Consider the following 18,768-nt stretch of genomic DNA (forward strand, 5'->3'; position numbering starts at 1 on the left):
GTCTACTAGATACCTTTGAAATTGTTGATAATTCACCATAGTAGAAGACAAAATGGAACATTAATGCAGATGCCCATCTCGTGTAAGGGCATTCTACAATTTTCATACACAGACCTATTCTGAAGAGTGTTTTAAAATTGCATTCAAATGTTTGGCCACCATCAAGTAATGAGAACCCTTTTACTGTAGAACGGTTTCATCTGAGTGCAATCAAACCCACTTGTGCAACACTGTACAGACTTTAGAACTTCAGTACCTTTGAAATGCTCCATAGCATTAAGGGACATGAAAATAATTTAAAACGTTGAGGAAGCTTATTAGGAAGTACAAGACAAATGTGTCTAACTCAATGCCATGAACAGCATCAGTGATTTACATTTCTGTCCATTAGCATCTAGATATGATTTAAGACAAAACCTGCTCATGCTAGATGCAAATCTCTCAGGCAGTTTGTGCTGCCTGAGACCTGCTAGTTTATGTAATGGGGGGGAGGGAGGGAGGGGTTGTGAAGGGAATGAAGGGAAAAAAGGGTGTAAGAGATAACAGATGATATATGCCAATATGTTAAATGTGTCTGGTGTCTTTTTCAGATCAATTTATATTATCTCTCCCCTTTTTACTTCCTGACATGAAATATCCTGAAAGTTTGGCCATCAAGTTAAAACCGAAGCAGCTGAGAGCTTCATGCATATTGCCAAATGCCTAGGATTCACCAAGATGTAATATGGGTTATCTCACAGTGATCCTTGCTTAACAGCCATTGGCTTCAATGACAGTTAAGGCAGGATGGCTGTGTGATAATGATAACCCATATCCAAATTTAGTGAATCTCCCCCTATGTCTCCTACATCTCAATGCTTTAATTTTGCCAGATAGCATCTCATGAAAGAAGACTGTATCGCTATGTCCCACTTTATTAATAGTTGTATAGTGATAGTAATGATTTTGCAAGGCGGTACATAAAATCAAAGTACAAATTATTCCTACCAAAAGAGCTTACAATCTCTACTGGTTCCCAAAGAAGGGGAAGATAAAACAATTTCTGTATTTCTTTCTGACCTGTTAGCTAGATATTATGATATTTTCAAGACAACCCTATAGCTTATGTATAGGGATTTGGGCATGTAAATATATCAACATTTTGGAAAAACATATCTTATCATTTAAAGGAAGCACATGTGAAAATAAACGTGTGGATATTTTGAAAAGCGTCAAAAAAACAAGCAGCACGGAGAGACATACTGTATTTCACTACCTACACCGTTCACCAACATTTACACATATTGGTTGACAAAATGTGTTGCAGTAAGTTCTATAAATACACTAATGCCATCACTGAAAACATCACATATGACATCACAAATGACATCACACAACCCTCAAGTTACCCCTTAATCTTGGTCACTCAAACATAGAGGAGCAGTCAAAGTTCTTCAAGAGTGCGAGAGTATTGTTTTGGACGGAAGTACAAAGTCCCACAAACACACATTCGAGGCTCTCAAACAAACACTTGAGGACCTCAGAGGCAATGAAACGATTATAGGTGGAGTTGTTGTCTTAGCAGGGGATTTCTCAATAAGAAACTAAAAAATTAAATTATCCATTTATAAATCTCAGTATTTTTTGGTTTCTTATCATTCCTGAGCAACGCCGAGTACTTTCTGCTAGTGTTATCTAAAAAGCTTGTCACTTACCCCGCCCAGAACATGGCTGATTAGAGCTTCCCTGGCATCTTTTCTTGCTTTCATCTATTGACAATGAGCAGGATCGTGGGTGTTCACACTTTCTTCCATTCCATCCCTCTTTACAATCACATCGTCCACAGTTACACTGGCCATGACCTGTATCAGTAATAGTATTGCAACAATCTGAGTTTATTGTAAACATAACATGTAAATAATATTTGATCCTCTACAACAGTGAATTTTGAGGAACCCCAATCCTCCTCTAATGGCAACTCTGTAATCAGATGCATTGCACATTCTTCTGTATTTGATACAATTTTCAAATGACCAGAAAATTGCAGGGAACCCTTTAGGGATGCCCGAGGAACCCAAGGGATCCTTGGAACCCTGGTTGAAAAATACTGCTCTACAGTATATAGCATTGGTTCAAGTGTAACACAAACTGTAATAGGGTTTCAGATGTCTAATTTCCTTACAGCTCTTTTACAGTAGTTTCTCTAACACTCCATGGCCACAGTAAAAATAGCTACTTTATACTTTCCACACTGCTTCCTAACCAGGAGCTGATTTTTGTACCACTCCATAAAACAACTGGTAGATTCTAATTGTTATGTTCCTGTTTAGTTACCAATGCTTACATCCAATGTTCATTATATTGGGAATGCCCTCAACATTTTCATTTAGATTTAATTGTGGAAATGAGCGCATTTGGGGAAGCAAAACTAAGTTCCAAATCCTGACCAAAGTATCCTAAATCAGTTCCAAAAAATGTAAAAAATGAAGATGAGTTATTTAATACTACTGGAGATAGACTTCTTTATTTTACAATCCACTGGCATTATTTTTGGAGCAAAGGTTTTTTTTTTTAATCCTCTCTAAGAAGCCTCAGCTTTATGCAATTAATACCATTAACAAAAGGCAAACGGGGTCAGAATTTACAATGTAACAAGTATCTAGAAACAGAGGAAATGTGTTTATATACATTAAGGATATTTCTAACATGTTCAAAGACCTGTGTTTATAACTCTAAAGATGTCATACCAATGTAAATTGTATGACACTGACGTGTGAGGTACAAAATTACACCTTTAGTGCTGCACTAAATATATTGCCTAATGACATACAATACTACAGGCATACCTTGCATTAATGTATGCAATTGGACCGGCGCATGTATGTAAAGCGAAAATGTACTTAAAGTGAAGCACCACCTTTTTTCCACTTATCAATGCATGTACAGTACTGCAATCGTCATATACGTGCATAACTGATGTAAGTAACATATTTGTAACAGGCTGTATAGTCTCCCTGCTTGCGCACAGCTTCAGTAAAGGTAGGGAGCTGGTATTGCTGTTCAGGACGTGCTGACAGGCGCATGCGTGAGCTGCTGTTTACCTATTGGGCGATATGTCCTTACTCGCGAGTGTACTTAAAGTGAGTGTCCTTAAACCGGGTTATGCCTGTACTTACCTCCAGTTTAATGTTTGTAATGTCAAAAGCAGGAGTCATAACTATATATGCACAGACAGTGCAATAATCACATTTAGATGATCCTGTCCTTTGATTACAAATGGAGACCAAAGGTAGTCTGTGTGGAACAGTATATAGTGGCTATGAACCAATAAATCACCTAGATTGATTGATTTTCGTTATCTGTATTGGACTACCCAAGTGGGTATAAATATAACCTGTCGATTTAGCTTTCTTTAAAATATGCTAAAATATGCTACCACATATCTAATTGATTTTTTGCAACTAACTTTAAAAAAAAATTTAAGTGGGTGTCGGATTAAAAAATAATCTGTACATTTCTTAATTCTTTGATAATGATTACTGTATGCATTATTGTGGAACATATTTTGCACCACCTAGAGTTTCAATGTATTTCCCTAGGTTACCTAAATCAGTGGTGCTCAACTCCTGTAGTCAAGATCCCCCAACAGGTCAGGTTTGCAGGATATCCCTACTTCTGAACAGGTGGTGCAGTCAAAGACTGAGCAACTGATTGAGCCACCTGCGCTGAAGCTGGGATATCCTGCAAACCTGACCTGTTGATGGGTCTTGACTACAGGAGGTGAGCACCACTGATCTATATTATTGTTACCTTCTTCAGCAGGATGTATTTATTTCATTGAACTTTAATAACCAAAAACAAAACAAAAAATGTTTAGAGCAAAACCAAAGCAGTGAGTCAAGCGATTATCTCCACTTCATAACAAGTAGTTCTTCAGATTGAGAGTGTCACTGAACATAATACCGGCAGTATTTCTCTGCTAAACTAAACTAACTTGAAAGAATGCATGGATAATAAAACTGATTCCAAGTGAATGATGCCCGGCACTTCCTTCAAATATTTTGGCCAAAATGTAATTTAACTGTCAATGGATAATGCTTTTATTTTAGTTACTGGAAAGCCGTTTTGGACGATGATTTCAAAATCTTAAAGTCATTTACGGTTACTTGGACTGTGAATTAGAACCGTTCCAAAAGCTATAATCGGAGGCTATTTCTCGCCCTAAGTTTTAATAGATGATTTGCAGAACACTTAAATTTAACCACAGCATTGTCCCTCGAAGCAGAGAACGTCTGTGGCTTTTAAAACCAAGAGGTAATAAAAGGGCTGTTAAAAAAACACTATATAAAAATAGAGTTGTGCTACTACTTTAAACATATATAAATTGTCCAAATAATACAACAACAAATAATTAAACTTGGCATAAAGTAGAAATGAAGTAGTATGTTATTGCTCTAAAACATAAGGAACACCAGAGTTAAGGCATTTGAATTGGCTTAAGACTATGAAGAGGAAACACTGTTTAAACTAGTGTAAGATCCCAGTCTGAATTAGTTCTTCATACTTGAGGGAAACCCAGAGTGTTCTATTTTTAAACTTTCCTTTCTCTTGGGAATCCTGATGATCCTACTCTAGTTTGAAAAAAACTTCTGTGACCAATGCCATTGTTACAGTATATACAGTATGTCCAACAACACGGGTGCGCAAAGATCCTCTCATGTGCCTCCGTCTCTCTCTCTCCTCTGGCACGGACCCCCTCCCCCCTGCACGGCTCTGCGTCCAATGACGTCCCATGGTGTCATTTGAAGCCGGTTGCCATGGAGACGCATCGCTGGAACTCCAGGTAAGTGAAAAGTTACAGAGGCCTCGCGTGATCCCCTGCATTTATTTTAAATGCCTTCGAGGAAGCGCAGGGCCTGTGTAAAAACCGCCACCCCCTCCCCCCCAGAAAATCTCGCACCCCCCACTTTGCGCACCCCTGTCCTACAAGATTGTTCTTTCCTTATTTACTACTGTATAAATTCAAATTTTCTTAATTTTTATAATATGACGTCTCTTACTACATTTATTAAATTATTGTATCAGACAATGCTGCATTATTACCGTTAAAACAAAAAAGAAGGGTGGTTAGCTGTATTGGTCCTTTCTTCTATGTAGTAAAGTAACAAAGGAGGGAGATAGAGTAAGTAATACAGTATGATGTATTTATTGGATCAACAGATAGTTGATTAAGTTACAAGCTTCTGAACCTCACAGGGTTCTTCATCAGTTATGGCAGAAATACAGAAACAGCAAATATGATTATACAGTATTGCAGAGAGATGATATCTACTTATAATGGATATTGGGAGGATGTGTGATACTATGACATGGTGAATGCTGGCAGGCTAGTGTGAAAATTACTTATTGTATGCAGCAGGCATACGCTTTTAGGGATCCACGTTAAAATGAATACTGTAAGAAGCAAAATGTGACACACTGTGCCTGTGAGTGCTCATTTGCATGTCATTACCCAGAATCCCTGGCTGTAGTAGAAGCCCTGTATGCTATGAGATAATGGGGAAAGGCAGGGTTGTGGACCTGTCTGAGGCATGTGAATGAGCTCACAGTTGGTATTTTTATTTGTTATTTCATGAAGAAATTTTAATTCCTAGCCATGGAATTCTGTAATGTTATCATCTGTTATATGTCATACTTATAACCATTTTATTAATGTCGATAGGATGACATTTTAAAGGATATGAGCAAAAATGCCTTTTGGTGGTTTTATGCATATTCCTTGCTTTCAATATGAGTCATATTTCCTACAGTACATACAAGCATTCTGGGCAGAACTTCCATCTGTGTCTTTTCCTTACACAATTTGTATGCTACATCTAAAGAGATTTTTAATACCCATTAAAAAGTACAATAAATGATAGCCCTTTGATAACGGGTTCATGTAATTGCTTCCCATGGTTTTGATGATGTGATGTGACAGTCAAGCCTTAGTCTTGCAGTCCAAAGACGTCAGCAGCACAACACAAAGTAATTACAGTCCTGTTATCAATGTCCTGACATTCACTTCCATCAATGTTGCTCTTTTATAAGCAACGCCAGCTTTATATATTAGCACCAACTGATAAAAATAAGCATGCATGTGAAATCCTGAAAAAAGCAGCTAGAAGAAAACTTTCTTTTTAGAAAGAAAATCACCTGGTGTAATCAACTTAAGCAGTCACTAATGAATAGAAAGTAGTGCAGGCTGATCATTTTGAAAGCTTTGTACAGTAAATGTGTTTTCACTTACAGTACTTTGTTTGTTTTTTGTCCAACATTTATCCAGGTATTTTAAATGATAGATCTTTGAAAGCACAGGGATAACATAAGAGTGGCTTATTTTCAATGTGGTTTTTTTTCTCTTTAATATTTTGTTTTGCAGATTTATTTTATTATATATATCTATATATCTATATATCTATAAGAAGCATTTATTTATATATATAATAAAAAACAAATAGTTGATACCGTTCTGTGGCTAACTAAATGCTTTTATTTTTGCGAGCTTTCGAGATACACTGATCTCTTCTTCGGACGATGTTACAATTGATTAAGATAAAAAAAACTCCCTTAGAAACAACGCAGTTGGAATGTATCTGTGGGTGAAGCCCACACAATTTGGACTCCAGATACTGTTACTGCCATACAAGCTTGCGGCAATTAGACTTATTGACTGTCTATCGGCGAGTCGCCTACTCAATGACATAGCCAGTGACATCATCAGCAAGTGTAATCGGCCTAAGCCTTCAGTGTGGAAGGATCCCTACAGTAGCGCTCAAGCCACCAAAAGCGCGGACAAGCGTGGACAAGTACCGGGAACATCAGAAATTGATTTCCCATTGAGAAGATGTCCAGGACCTCCAATCCGGTTATAGCCTCGCTCACAAGGATAGATAAAAATCAATGAAAAATAGGGAAAGGATCCCCAGTACCGTGCTCAGCTATATGGTATTCCTTGTAGAAGTAATTGTAGGTATATGTCATACAATAAATAACAAGTTGGAGAAGCCGTCTTCTAAAGCATGTATACCGTGTGTTCCATACAGTTAACCCTTTCTCCTCTGTAGCGGGCGGGACCTGTGTCTAGCGGTGAAATCAGTGAAAAATATCTGATTACCTAAGAACAGTATAATGTCCCCCTAGGAGGTGTGTGGGTACAAGGAACATTAGCCCCAGAACGCAGGTGAGCGGACTGGGGTACTCACGGTTAGCAGGTGTCGGCTGTTCCTTTGGCGTGCATCACGCTGATGATAGTCAGATAGAGAAGTCCTGCGGGAGGTAAGCGGAGCACAGCAGAGCAAATGCAGGGGCTGAACACCAAGGTGAATAAAAGTCCTTTATTGCATGATCGACATCATGGTAAATGGTAAGTAAAAATCTCTTACGCGTTTCAGGTGTCTGCCCTTTATCAAAGAGAACTGTTCAACCCACTGCAACCGCCCGTCTAATATACAGTAGGTCTATCCCCGCTTCCAGCTGATCTCAATGGAATGATTCTCGCGCGAGAAGGTCAGGTTACAATCTCATTGGCTGTCTGGTGCAGCCAATGGGATGAATGATCCCTTGTGCTGCGTGTGTGACGTGCAGGAGATGTCTCAGATCAGCAGAGCGGCTGCAGTGTGTATGAAAGAAAGAAAGCAACAATATTATAACACAACATTAAAGACATATTAAAAACAATGTATCAACATAGTGAAACAATCTACTCGGCTGAAATGGTGGTAAGGAGGTAACAGATACAGAAGAATGACCACGGCTATTGATATTAATAGGCTGTTTATAAAGATTAGTTCTTGATGTTAAACAGCAGTGGGAACCTAAATTTGGTATAGTTATAGCTGTATATTAATTGTTCATTGATTAGACTTATATGCTCTTCTGAACAATAATCATATAATTAGAATTCCTACTATGTCAGCCTTATATATAGAGTTAATGGGAAAAGGCATAGTACACTTATTATCATATGCATATATATGTACAGAACAGATAAATACAGAAATAGGTAATGTACATTCATATATTTAGATATTCGTGTTATTCCACATTACGAAAATTATATTATTTACTGATATATCGACTTCATATTTGTGAAACAACACTTAGAAATCACCTATATCATTAACAATCCTATATACATATATATGTTTAGACAGTTCTCATACAGTGTTTTTTTGGGAACATTGATGTCCTTGATTGTACCCTGCCATATAGTATAACTGTATATAAAAGTAATATGTCTATATACACATCGATTATGTTTTTGTATCATTGATGTGTCAAGACATGCTGTGTTATTGTGGTATAGATATGCTGTATGCTATTGATGTTATATAGCATATAATGTTTGATTTTGATTTATTTTAAATTAAATTAGAAAGTGTTTCAACTCCCAGTCAATGTTCATACCCTTGGGGGCCAATGTCCCAAGGGTATAGATCCAGTGCATTTCTCGACGGTTAAGGAGTGATTCTCTGTCTCCTCCTCTAGGATGGACAGGGATATGTTCCAGAGCACTGAAACTTATACACAGTAATTGAACACACTAAAGGTATCAAAGCAGTCACTTATTTCTTAAACAATTCTAACCTTCACTTGGCACAAATCACGTTTATTTTGGATAGTGTATTATTTTTATTACAGCACAATTATTTCATGTTTAACAATCAATACTATTTACAGACACAGGGCACGGCGATGGGGACTTCATTTGCACCTTCATACGCCAATTTATTCATGGGACATTGGGAAACTCAACACATTTTCGGTGACACTAACCCATATAGACATCACATTAAGTTTTATCGTCGCTATATTGACGACCTGTTACTAATCTGGTCTGGGGATGCACACACACTATCACTATTCTTCACATACCTTGAATCCAACGATTGTAATCTTAGATTCACACATATGGTTCATGACCATTATATTGATTTCTTAGATCTCCACTTATATGTGGACACTGATCTTTCCATACAAACTAACATTTACAGAAAAGAAAATTCTCGCAACTCTCTGCTCAGAGCGAATAGTGCACACCCTAGACCACTCTTGAACAGCATTCCCAAGAGTCAGTTCTTACGTCTCAGGAGGATATGCTCGACTGACTCAAGTTTCAATGACCAAGCAGAACAACTTAAAACAAGATTTAAGGCTCGTGGTTACTCAGACAACGTTCTTGAAAGTTCATTACAGAACGCTAAACAATGTAAAAGAGAAGATATATCGTGTAGACATAAGAAGGTCAAAAAGCAAAAAAGTACTCAGGAGGGTGATATACCCCTATTCATTACCACTTACTCGAGACAAGCAGGAATTATATGATCAATCCTGAATAAACATTGGGAGGTACTTAGACTAGATGGGGATTTAGATAGAGTAACACTCTCTAAACCGAAAATAGTTTATCGTAAAGCCAAAACATTGGGAGATCACTTATCTCCCAGTATGTATAGAGATAGAATGGTTCCAGAAAAAGGGTTTCCCAAGGGGTTCTACAAATGTGGAACATGCAACTTTTGCAAATACACACTCCCCATTAAAACAATTAAGAATATTTTCACGGGACATAGACATAGGATAAATTCATTTTTAACTTGTAACTCCAAATATGTTGTCTATGTTCTCAAATGCACATATGGTTCTAGTTATATTGGAAGGACTATAAAAATAAGAATTAGGGAACATATCAGAACAATTAGAAATAAAGATGACAACTACCCAGGGCCAGACACTTCAATAACTGTGTACAAGGCTCGATAGAGCATTTAACATTCAGTGCTCTGGAACATATCCCTGTCCATCCTAGAGGATGAGACAGAGAATCACTCCTTAACCGTCGAGAAATGCACTGGATCTATACCCTTGGGACATTGGCCCCCAAGGGTATGAACATTGACTGGGAGTTGAAACACTTTCTAATTTAATTTAAAATAAATCAAAATCAAACATTATATGCTATATAACATCAATAGCATACAGCATATCTATACCACAATAACACAGCATGTCTTGACACATCAATGATACAAAAACATAATCGATGTGTATATAGACATATTACTTTTATATACAGTTATACTATATGGCAGGGTACAATCAAGGACATCAATGTTCCCAAAAAAACACTGTATGAGAACTGTCTAAACATATATATGTATATAGGATTGTTAATGATATAGGTGATTTCTAAGTGTTGTTTCACAAATATGAAGTCGATATATCCGTAAATAATATAATTTTCGTAATGTGGAATAACACGAATATCTAAATATATGAATGTACATTACCTATTTCTGTATTTATCTGTTCTGTACATATATATGCATATGATAATAAGTGTACTATGCCTTTTCCCATTAACTCTATATATAAGGTTGACATAGTAGGAATTCTAATTATATGATTATTGTTCAGAAGAGCATATAAGTCTAATCAATGAACAATTAATATACAGCTATAACTATACCAAATTTAGGTTCCCACTGCTGTTTAACATCAAGAACTAATCTTTATAAACAGCCTATTAATATCAATAGCCGTGGTCATTCTTCTGTATCTGTTACCTCCTTACCACCATTTCAGCCGAGTAGATTGTTTCACTATGTTGATACATTGTTTTTAATATGTCTTTAATGTTGTGTTATAATATTGTTGCTTTCTTTCTTTCATACACACTGCAGCCGCTCTGCTGATCTGAGACATCTCCTGCACGTCACACACGCAGCACAAGGGTTCATTCATCCCATTGGCTGCACCAGACAGCCAATGAGATTGTAACCTGACCTTCTCGCGCGAGAATCATTCCATTGAGATCAGCTGGAAGCGGGGATAGACCTATATTAGACGGGCGGTTGCAGTGGGTTGAACAGTTCTCTTTGATAAAGGGCAGACGCCTGAAACGCGTAAGAGATTTTTACTTACCATTTACCATGATGTCGATCATGCAATAAAGGACTTTTATTCACCTTGGTGTTCAGCCCCTGCATTTGCTCTGCTGTGCTCCGCTTACCTCCCGCAGGACTTCTCTAGATAAAAATCAAGCAGTGTGAATATATATCACCACCAACAGTAAGGGTCCTCCCTGGATGTAAAGAGCAGTCTGCTGGTACCAGGAGAACACTCAAGCTGAACTCGGGGAACTCCAAATATTCCTCAGAGAAAGTTGCTTAGCAGTGACGAAACGCTCCCACAATATCACGACAATCTGACGTCATCACACAGGAGAGCGGTGTTGCTCAAGCACGTTTGGAGCAGATTTTGAAAGACGTGAGTTGGAGTCCTTCTGTGAGCCGCACCTGGAGCAGTATTTGGAGTTCCCTGAGTACAGCTCAAATGTTGTTCTGGTACCAGCAGGCTGCAATTTACATGCAGAGAGGAACCTCACCGTGGACTCTACAGTTGGTGGTGAAATATATTCACACATTGCCTGATTTTTATCTATCCTTTAGAGTGAGCCCTTGCCCCCTCCCCCCCCCCCTGTGCCCTCCCCCCTCCTTAAATGTATTTTTCACCCACCATAACCTAAGTAATGTGTGGTGAAAACCTACCAAAGACTTAAATTGAAAAGCCAGTACAACCAACCTCACACTAAAGAGACCCAAAAGTTCGAAATAGCTGTCTGTGCGTGGGTTAACTGGCTTTGTATCTTATCCCAGGCTGTGCATAAAAGCTGTGTTTAAAACAGTGAACATTGGCTTAAGAGTTCCATGTAATAATGGTGGCACTGTGTGCTCATTTGCATGTCATTTCCCAGAATCCCTTGCTGCAGTGGAGGCACTGTATGCTATGTGATAATGGTGAAAAGCAGGGTTGCAGACCTGTCTAAGACATGTGAATGTGCTCACAAGTAATATTTTTATTTACTATTTGCTATATGCTATACGGTGGAGGGTTTTCAGTCACCTTTTCACCCACCATAACCTTAATAATGTGTGGTGAAAACCTACCCACGTCTTAAATTGAAAAACCAGTACAACCAACCTCACACTGATGAGACCCAAAAGGTCAAAATAGCTGTCTGTGAGTGGGTTAGCTGGCTTTGCACCTGATCCCAAGCTATGCTTAAAAGCTGTGTTTAAAACAGTGAGTATTGACGTAAGGCTTCCATGTAATAATGGATTTAAGACAAAAGGTGGCACTGTGTGCTCATTTGCATGTAATTTCCCAGAATCCCTTGCTGTATATATACCATATTTCCTCGATTCAAGACGATTGTGTATCCTTGGGGCAGGAATTTACACTGTTCATTTAACCCTAAAGCAACATAGGTGCATTATCATATCAAGATTTAAATGACACTCTATTGCTAACTACAGGCTGTGCAATCAACCCACCACTAGCAGTGCCATTTCAATACTATTGCACCAATGCACTACAAGTATATAATTGGCATTCCATATAAGAATAGTATTTATAATCCCTCAATCTAGCTTTCCCCCAGGCATCCCTAATTAAGGTGGCTGGGGGCTAGTGTACTCAAGCATCACTAGTGTACTCAAGCATCACTTCAATAACGACTACCTACCTACCTGGGGACTATCATATCCCTTAGGTAATTAAGCGTAGTGATACAGAGTTTAGTCCTATTTTAATCCCCATTGTTTTACTATGTTTCTAATAAAGTTTAGTTTTAAATTTACACCATTATCTCAACACAGTGTACGAGTGCTCTATTGGGGTTCTTTACTGTAGTGCTCAAAACTCTATACAATGTGTGAATAATTTGTTTAATTATATTTTTAGTTTGAATTTTGGAAAATATTTCTTACCTGAGCAGAAGTCATCAGAATATCTGTCATACACTGTCTTGCAATTCCTTTCATCACATTCACAGGTGTCCCCATGAATATCTCCCCAGTCACCAGTTGGGTCCACATCATGGCATGTGCATTCACCACATACACATGTTCCTTGAGATAAAATAAAGATATTAAAGGATACGCAAAACATCACTAAATGTAATATATATTGTATACATTGATATGATATTTATGCTTGAACTATATGTGAACTAGAGGAAATTTCCACTGCTGTTCATAACTGCTGTACTGGCAGATCCAGCAACAAGTCATTGATTACTTTAACACTCAACCGGTAAGCACAAAATTCTTTAACTTGTGCAAAAGCAGGATTATACATTTTGCTGTCTCTTATGGAATTTTACCAAGATAAGAAGGATCAGCAAGAAGTGACATACATAAGCATTAATAACAGAGCAAAAGATAACAGATAGCTGAATCATAGAACAGTGGGAAAAGTATTGCACTCAACTGAAAACACATAGAAATAATATATTTGACTTTATAAATTACAGTAAGAAGCCATTGTTCTGTTAAGATTAACTGTTTCAATAAATATTAGCACATGTTTTACGTCAACAATCATTTGTTTCAGCCTACATGATTTTCATGCAGAATATTTTAGATTTAGCTGTGATAGCAGTGAGAGCATTTGATAGCATAATAGCATAAAAACTTTAGGATTAGTGATTTAGTATTAATAACATTGGTAAACCTAGACCAGGATTCACAAAGTTATGCTGCAAATCTCACCCCTATTCGGTATTACGTGCCTTGCCTTAAATGACAGTTAACACCAGATCAGCGTGCCATACCACGCATCGCGGCTTAGGGAATCCTGGTCTAAATGTTTAAAAATTATTTTATTTACAAATGGTTTTCCAAATAAAAATGTACTTTAGTTCTCTGTCTGAACACCAATTAATTGTGTAATGATAACTATAGGACCTTTACTTCCTATGTATAACAATACATAACCTTATCTACTACATAGTCTACATTTTCAAGGGCCCTGAAGCACAGATGCATGTATTTTTTTCTGTATCTGTTTATTTTGGTATTAATTTTACCTGTGATCTTACATATCCAAGGCAGAGAGCCCTGGATCAGTAGGGGGACTGGCAGCAGGACTTAAGGCCTCTTCTAGGGTGCAACCGGGTGCGCTGGCGCTCGAACGCCGTGACATCAGGTGCTCAGGTTGCCCGGGCAATTCCTGGCCAACTTGTTGCATGCGTGGGAGGGGGGAGGGGAGGTGTCTGGGTATGGCCATGAAGTCACGGACCTGCTTTTCCCTCATTGTGTGAACCGTTAACGTAACACGTCAGAATCAAATTGATTTCGCCAAGCAGCTGAGTGTAGTGCGTGCGCGCATGCATGCTGGTCAAACACATTATCGCAATGTGTTTCATCACGCTGAGCACGAGCTCTCAGCCTGGACGAGCCCTAATTGTCGTGGGGGTCCTTCCCTAAGGACCTAAAGATTGGGAGTGGGGAGTAAGGGTATTTAAGGAGGGGGGAAGGGATCTTGCCTCCCTCTCCCTGCAGACCCATCTCCAGGTCCAGGTTTTTTCCCATCCCTCTCAAGGAGCTATATTTTAATTTGAGTGTATTTCCTACATGAACTAATCAAGTTATATTTTGATTCACTTTGACCACTCCTCGTTGTGGTTTTTTGCTCTTTTTATTTCATGTGTCCTGGAACCACGAGTGGAACCACGCGTCGGAGAATATCCTTTTTTTTCTACTAATATTGTTTAGAGGTTGGTGAATCACCTCTAAGAACTCTGGCAGCAGGACTTCACTGTGCGGGACTGAACATTTACATCCATTTACGGTTGGCGCTACTATAACCCCCTTTTATATATTTGCCTTCACAATATGGCTTGTATCATGGTGTTATTTTCTCTGAGGTCATATTTGGTTCTCTGTGACCGCTTACCTTCCATTGAAGAGATCTAGTGTGCTGTTTCTGATATTTTGTCTCGTACCTACTTGATATATTATCTATCACTCCTATGCGACTTCGCTACTAAGTACCCATGTGACATACAGTCTATATAGACACGTGTACACTCACACATACCACCAGTTTATTGTTACATTCTTTCTTCATTATAGCACATTATATTTGTGTCTATGTGTCTCTATGTTCATGTTCCTCATACAGTGTATGGATAGTCATGATTTCAGTACTCCAATAGCAGGGAACCAGCAATCTTATTCCACCATATCTAGAGAATTGCATGTATTCTTAACTACATGTATATATATATATGATACCTTTGAATACAACCACTATCTGAGTACACACAGGTTTCATTACCTTAGGGAGAACCTATTGAGACTTGCGTATATCTATTGATCCTAATTAGAGATCACAGCATACATACACCCTTGAATATCCCAGATGTCCGAGTAGTAATCCTGGGTATATACACTGGCGACACACTTTATTCGAGCTCGGCTAGTCCCACGAATTCGGGTATACCCGGGTGTATTGAGGTTTGTGACTGTTTTCTGCCCGAGTGCATTGAGGTATTTTCCAGGCAGGGATTGAAGCATTTTATTCCCGCTGGCTGCAATACTGCACAGTATATATATATATACTGCATTACAATTCATGAATTTATGCCATCTGGTAGACACGCGAAGCATTGCAGCCTATTAAATCCTAATCATTATCATTTAACAGATCAGCCGCCCGTCAGCCAGGCATGAACCCAGGCTGGGAAGGCAAACGCAACGGGGCTTGTCAGAGGTGAGGAGCGGCGCATTCCAGGTATCTGCCAGGTACATACTGGGTATTTGCTCGAATAAAGTGTGTCGGTGCAGTATGTTTAGACACGCAATTGTAAGTGTTTATGACAGATCTAACATATTGTATTAGCCCAGCTTCCTATCTTCTCTTCACTCCACTAAGAGGATTTTATTTTATTATATTTTTCACTGTATATAGTCATTATCACGTTGTCACTTTTTTCCTTGATGTAATAAAATGGTATTGTTTTATTTGTAACTACTGATCCTGATGTCTATCTGACAGCCTTTGCAGACAAACTATCTGCTGGACCACTGATGTCCTGTATATCTCTATAACTACACTGAGTGTAATAATTTTTGATCCTACTTGGATCAGTACTGTGTATACAATACAAAGCAACCATAATCCACTAGAAGTGAGTTTATGATCTCTAGTTCTGGTGTACAGAGAAGATCACAGGAAAATGTGTTACACTGGGCTCACTTAGAGATTTAATTAATGTAAATCCTACTCAAATCCAGTGCTCCAACAGCTTTACTACTAGGTGCTGGGAGAGAAAGTTATATATCACTTCTGCAGAAATTACATTATTGAAAGGGTGAATTTTCAACAAATAACTAACATCCAATATTAACGTGTAACAGAAACCCAATATTCTGCTAGATCTTTTTCAGGAAATTACTGTACTGTATATATCCAAAAATTTACCAGGTGCAAATCTGTTTTTCTACTGATTGAGATGACATAATAATTTCTTATTAGATAGTTGCATTCTCTCCTCTTTTCCAAAGTTAGTAGTATCATATATTGCTTCTTTTTGTACCTACAGTACAAGAAAACCCTCTTGTAAAATGCCAAAATATGTGAAATGTTCCCACAATTATCCATATCATGCTAAACTACTTATGTATATATTAGTAGTACAGTAAGTAATATTAACGTAGCCAATGATAAGACACTTTTTGTGGATATACAAGTCCGCATCACAAGCTCTATATAATAAAAATATACATACATTTGTGCATAAGTAGATAAGTAGCTTTTGTCAAATATGATGAGTGCGCACATTTATCCCTGATCAGAGGAAAAGGTAGTAAAAGGCAGTAAGTTTCTTGGGAAGTCCCATAGGCAATAACAAATGGGGAATGGGGAAGACATAACTCTTAACAATGAACAACCCAGTAAGTGTAAATTGTAGTACCCAGGATACAAGGCCCATTTTGGAATCCGCTATTTAAAGTATGGAAAATATATTTAAAATCATAACCACCTACAAGTTCAAGCACCTCTAATGTACTCTGTAAACCACAACGAAATATCATCTATGTGCTCAATTTGGTTTGGGGAGAAAGTGAATGTTTACTTTTCAGACAAGTTAATGTTCTTCCAATAAAAACACCAGAAATTAAAAGATGACTCAATTGAGTAAACGGTCTGTCTCAACTCATTAGCCACAGTAAGCCTGGGACAGAACATGCACCAATGTCATCTTTTAAGACATATAATTACTGCTAAAATAGCTGGCAATCCATTTATATTGCCCTGCAGTATGTTTTACAGCTATTCCAGTAGAAAAGTACTTAACATGCTATAGAGTAAGCAGTACTTTTGGCCATTTCCCCCCACAGTAACCAAACCTGGTATTTACAGTATTGCAGTTCTTCACCACAAAAATAAATGCTTTGGAAATGCCTGGAACAATACCACTCCGCAACCTGAATAACAATGAGTTGCAGGAAAATTAGAGGCTGCTGGCCTGCAATCTTTGTCCTCTTTACCTCCATACCACACTAATTGCCAGGAGGCTTCTGTGACATACTGTACTGTATGTGGGATGTTTTTCCCCCAGAAGAGCATACAGTGTGTACTGTAATGCAAATTTTATGATGACATTTCAGTGAATATATATTTTGATATTTGCTTTTACATGTATACGATACATTGAATTTCACATTGGTGAAGAGTCACTGAAGAGAACTGTTAAAGCAATGTCTAACAGAGCAAATGTGCTTAAAGAATGGAAGAGATTTAGCAATTTCCCTTGAAAGTATTATGAGGACAAATGTAACTAAAATATTAGCAGGTCATTTTTTTTTTTTCTCTCCTGCCTGAGCCAGCAGTAGGTGTGGTTTCCCTATTTAAACAGAGTTTCGAGCCTTTGTGCATTAGTGTAAAATGAACAGTGCAAAGCAAGGGATTTATTTAGTAGAATGTAAAGCTCGTCAAAATCTTGTAAATTAATTATAATTTAGTTCAGTGCCACCAACAGAGGTGAAGAGCCAGGACTAGCGTCCCGGGCCTGGAGTCTGCAGTGCAAGTTGGGCCCGACCAGATTCCCCCCCGGGAAATCCGTCGGCAGACCTGCTTTAATTATATATGTTTTTAAAATGTATTTAACAATTCACCCCTCATCTAACAAAGTAGTGGTACAGTATGTAGACTGCATAGTGTAGGTTTTACTTTTTCACTGTCCTCAAATGCTCACATGACTAATGACTCTGACATCTGGATTCCTAATTATTTTGTGCGACAGCAGCTGTGCATCAGGGGTGGAACATGATCAATGATTGATACTGGCTCTCATTTAAGAGTTTTATTATAGCATGATTACATGAACTTGGTGCGCTCTTTTCATACAGTTTATGGGATTAGTAGAATTAACTTCTCATGCCATAAAAATCTAGGATTTAGTCAATTAAATAGCCATGATTTTGGAAGCAATTGTAAAGTTGGACTGATCATGGCTGAATTAAAATGAAGTTTTAATAATCATAATTTTCTACATTAAAAACTATTAGATAATTTCACAAAAAGTAAATTATTAACAATAAAAAAGACCATGTCAACTGGTGTCTATTTTCTTTTTCTTTTAAAGAGCAATGTTAAAATCTGTGTGTTTAAACTCAACTCTGCCACGATCTATGATACTTACTAAGCAGTCTGGAAGTTGAGTGGTTTAAGCTACATGACAATAGAATGAGACATTCAGTGGAATTCATTTCTAAACATTTTGTACATAAGACAGTTCCAGTATGAAGATAAGATCTGCGCGCTCTGTGTAAAACTCTGATTAATAGTAGTTGATTTCAGTTGTCTTGGAAGAAATGTGTAATGTATAGGGCAAAGTGGAAAGCTCCAATTGGTTAAAGGGATCATTTATCACTTTGTTGTAGGTGTCCTGGAGGT

At 37.9% G+C, this 18,768-nt stretch overlaps 1 protein-coding gene across 1 annotated transcript in view; it reads right to left on the minus strand.

Moving 5' to 3' along the window:
* The window catches only part of ITGBL1 (integrin subunit beta like 1), a 253,284-nt gene that overhangs the window by 126,733 nt on the left and 107,783 nt on the right, over positions 1–18,768 (minus strand). The window contains exons 6-7 of the mRNA XM_075590762.1: positions 12,792–12,932; positions 1,695–1,841 (exon numbers count right to left, since the gene is read on the minus strand). Of these exons, the coding sequence (XP_075446877.1) occupies positions 1,695–1,841; positions 12,792–12,932 (288 nt within the window). The remainder of the gene's footprint in view (positions 1–1,694; positions 1,842–12,791; positions 12,933–18,768) is intronic.

The sequence above is a fragment of the Ascaphus truei genome, chromosome 3 (assembly GCF_040206685.1).
Source record: "Ascaphus truei isolate aAscTru1 chromosome 3, aAscTru1.hap1, whole genome shotgun sequence".
In the NCBI taxonomy this organism is placed as follows: domain Eukaryota; kingdom Metazoa; phylum Chordata; class Amphibia; order Anura; family Ascaphidae; genus Ascaphus; species Ascaphus truei.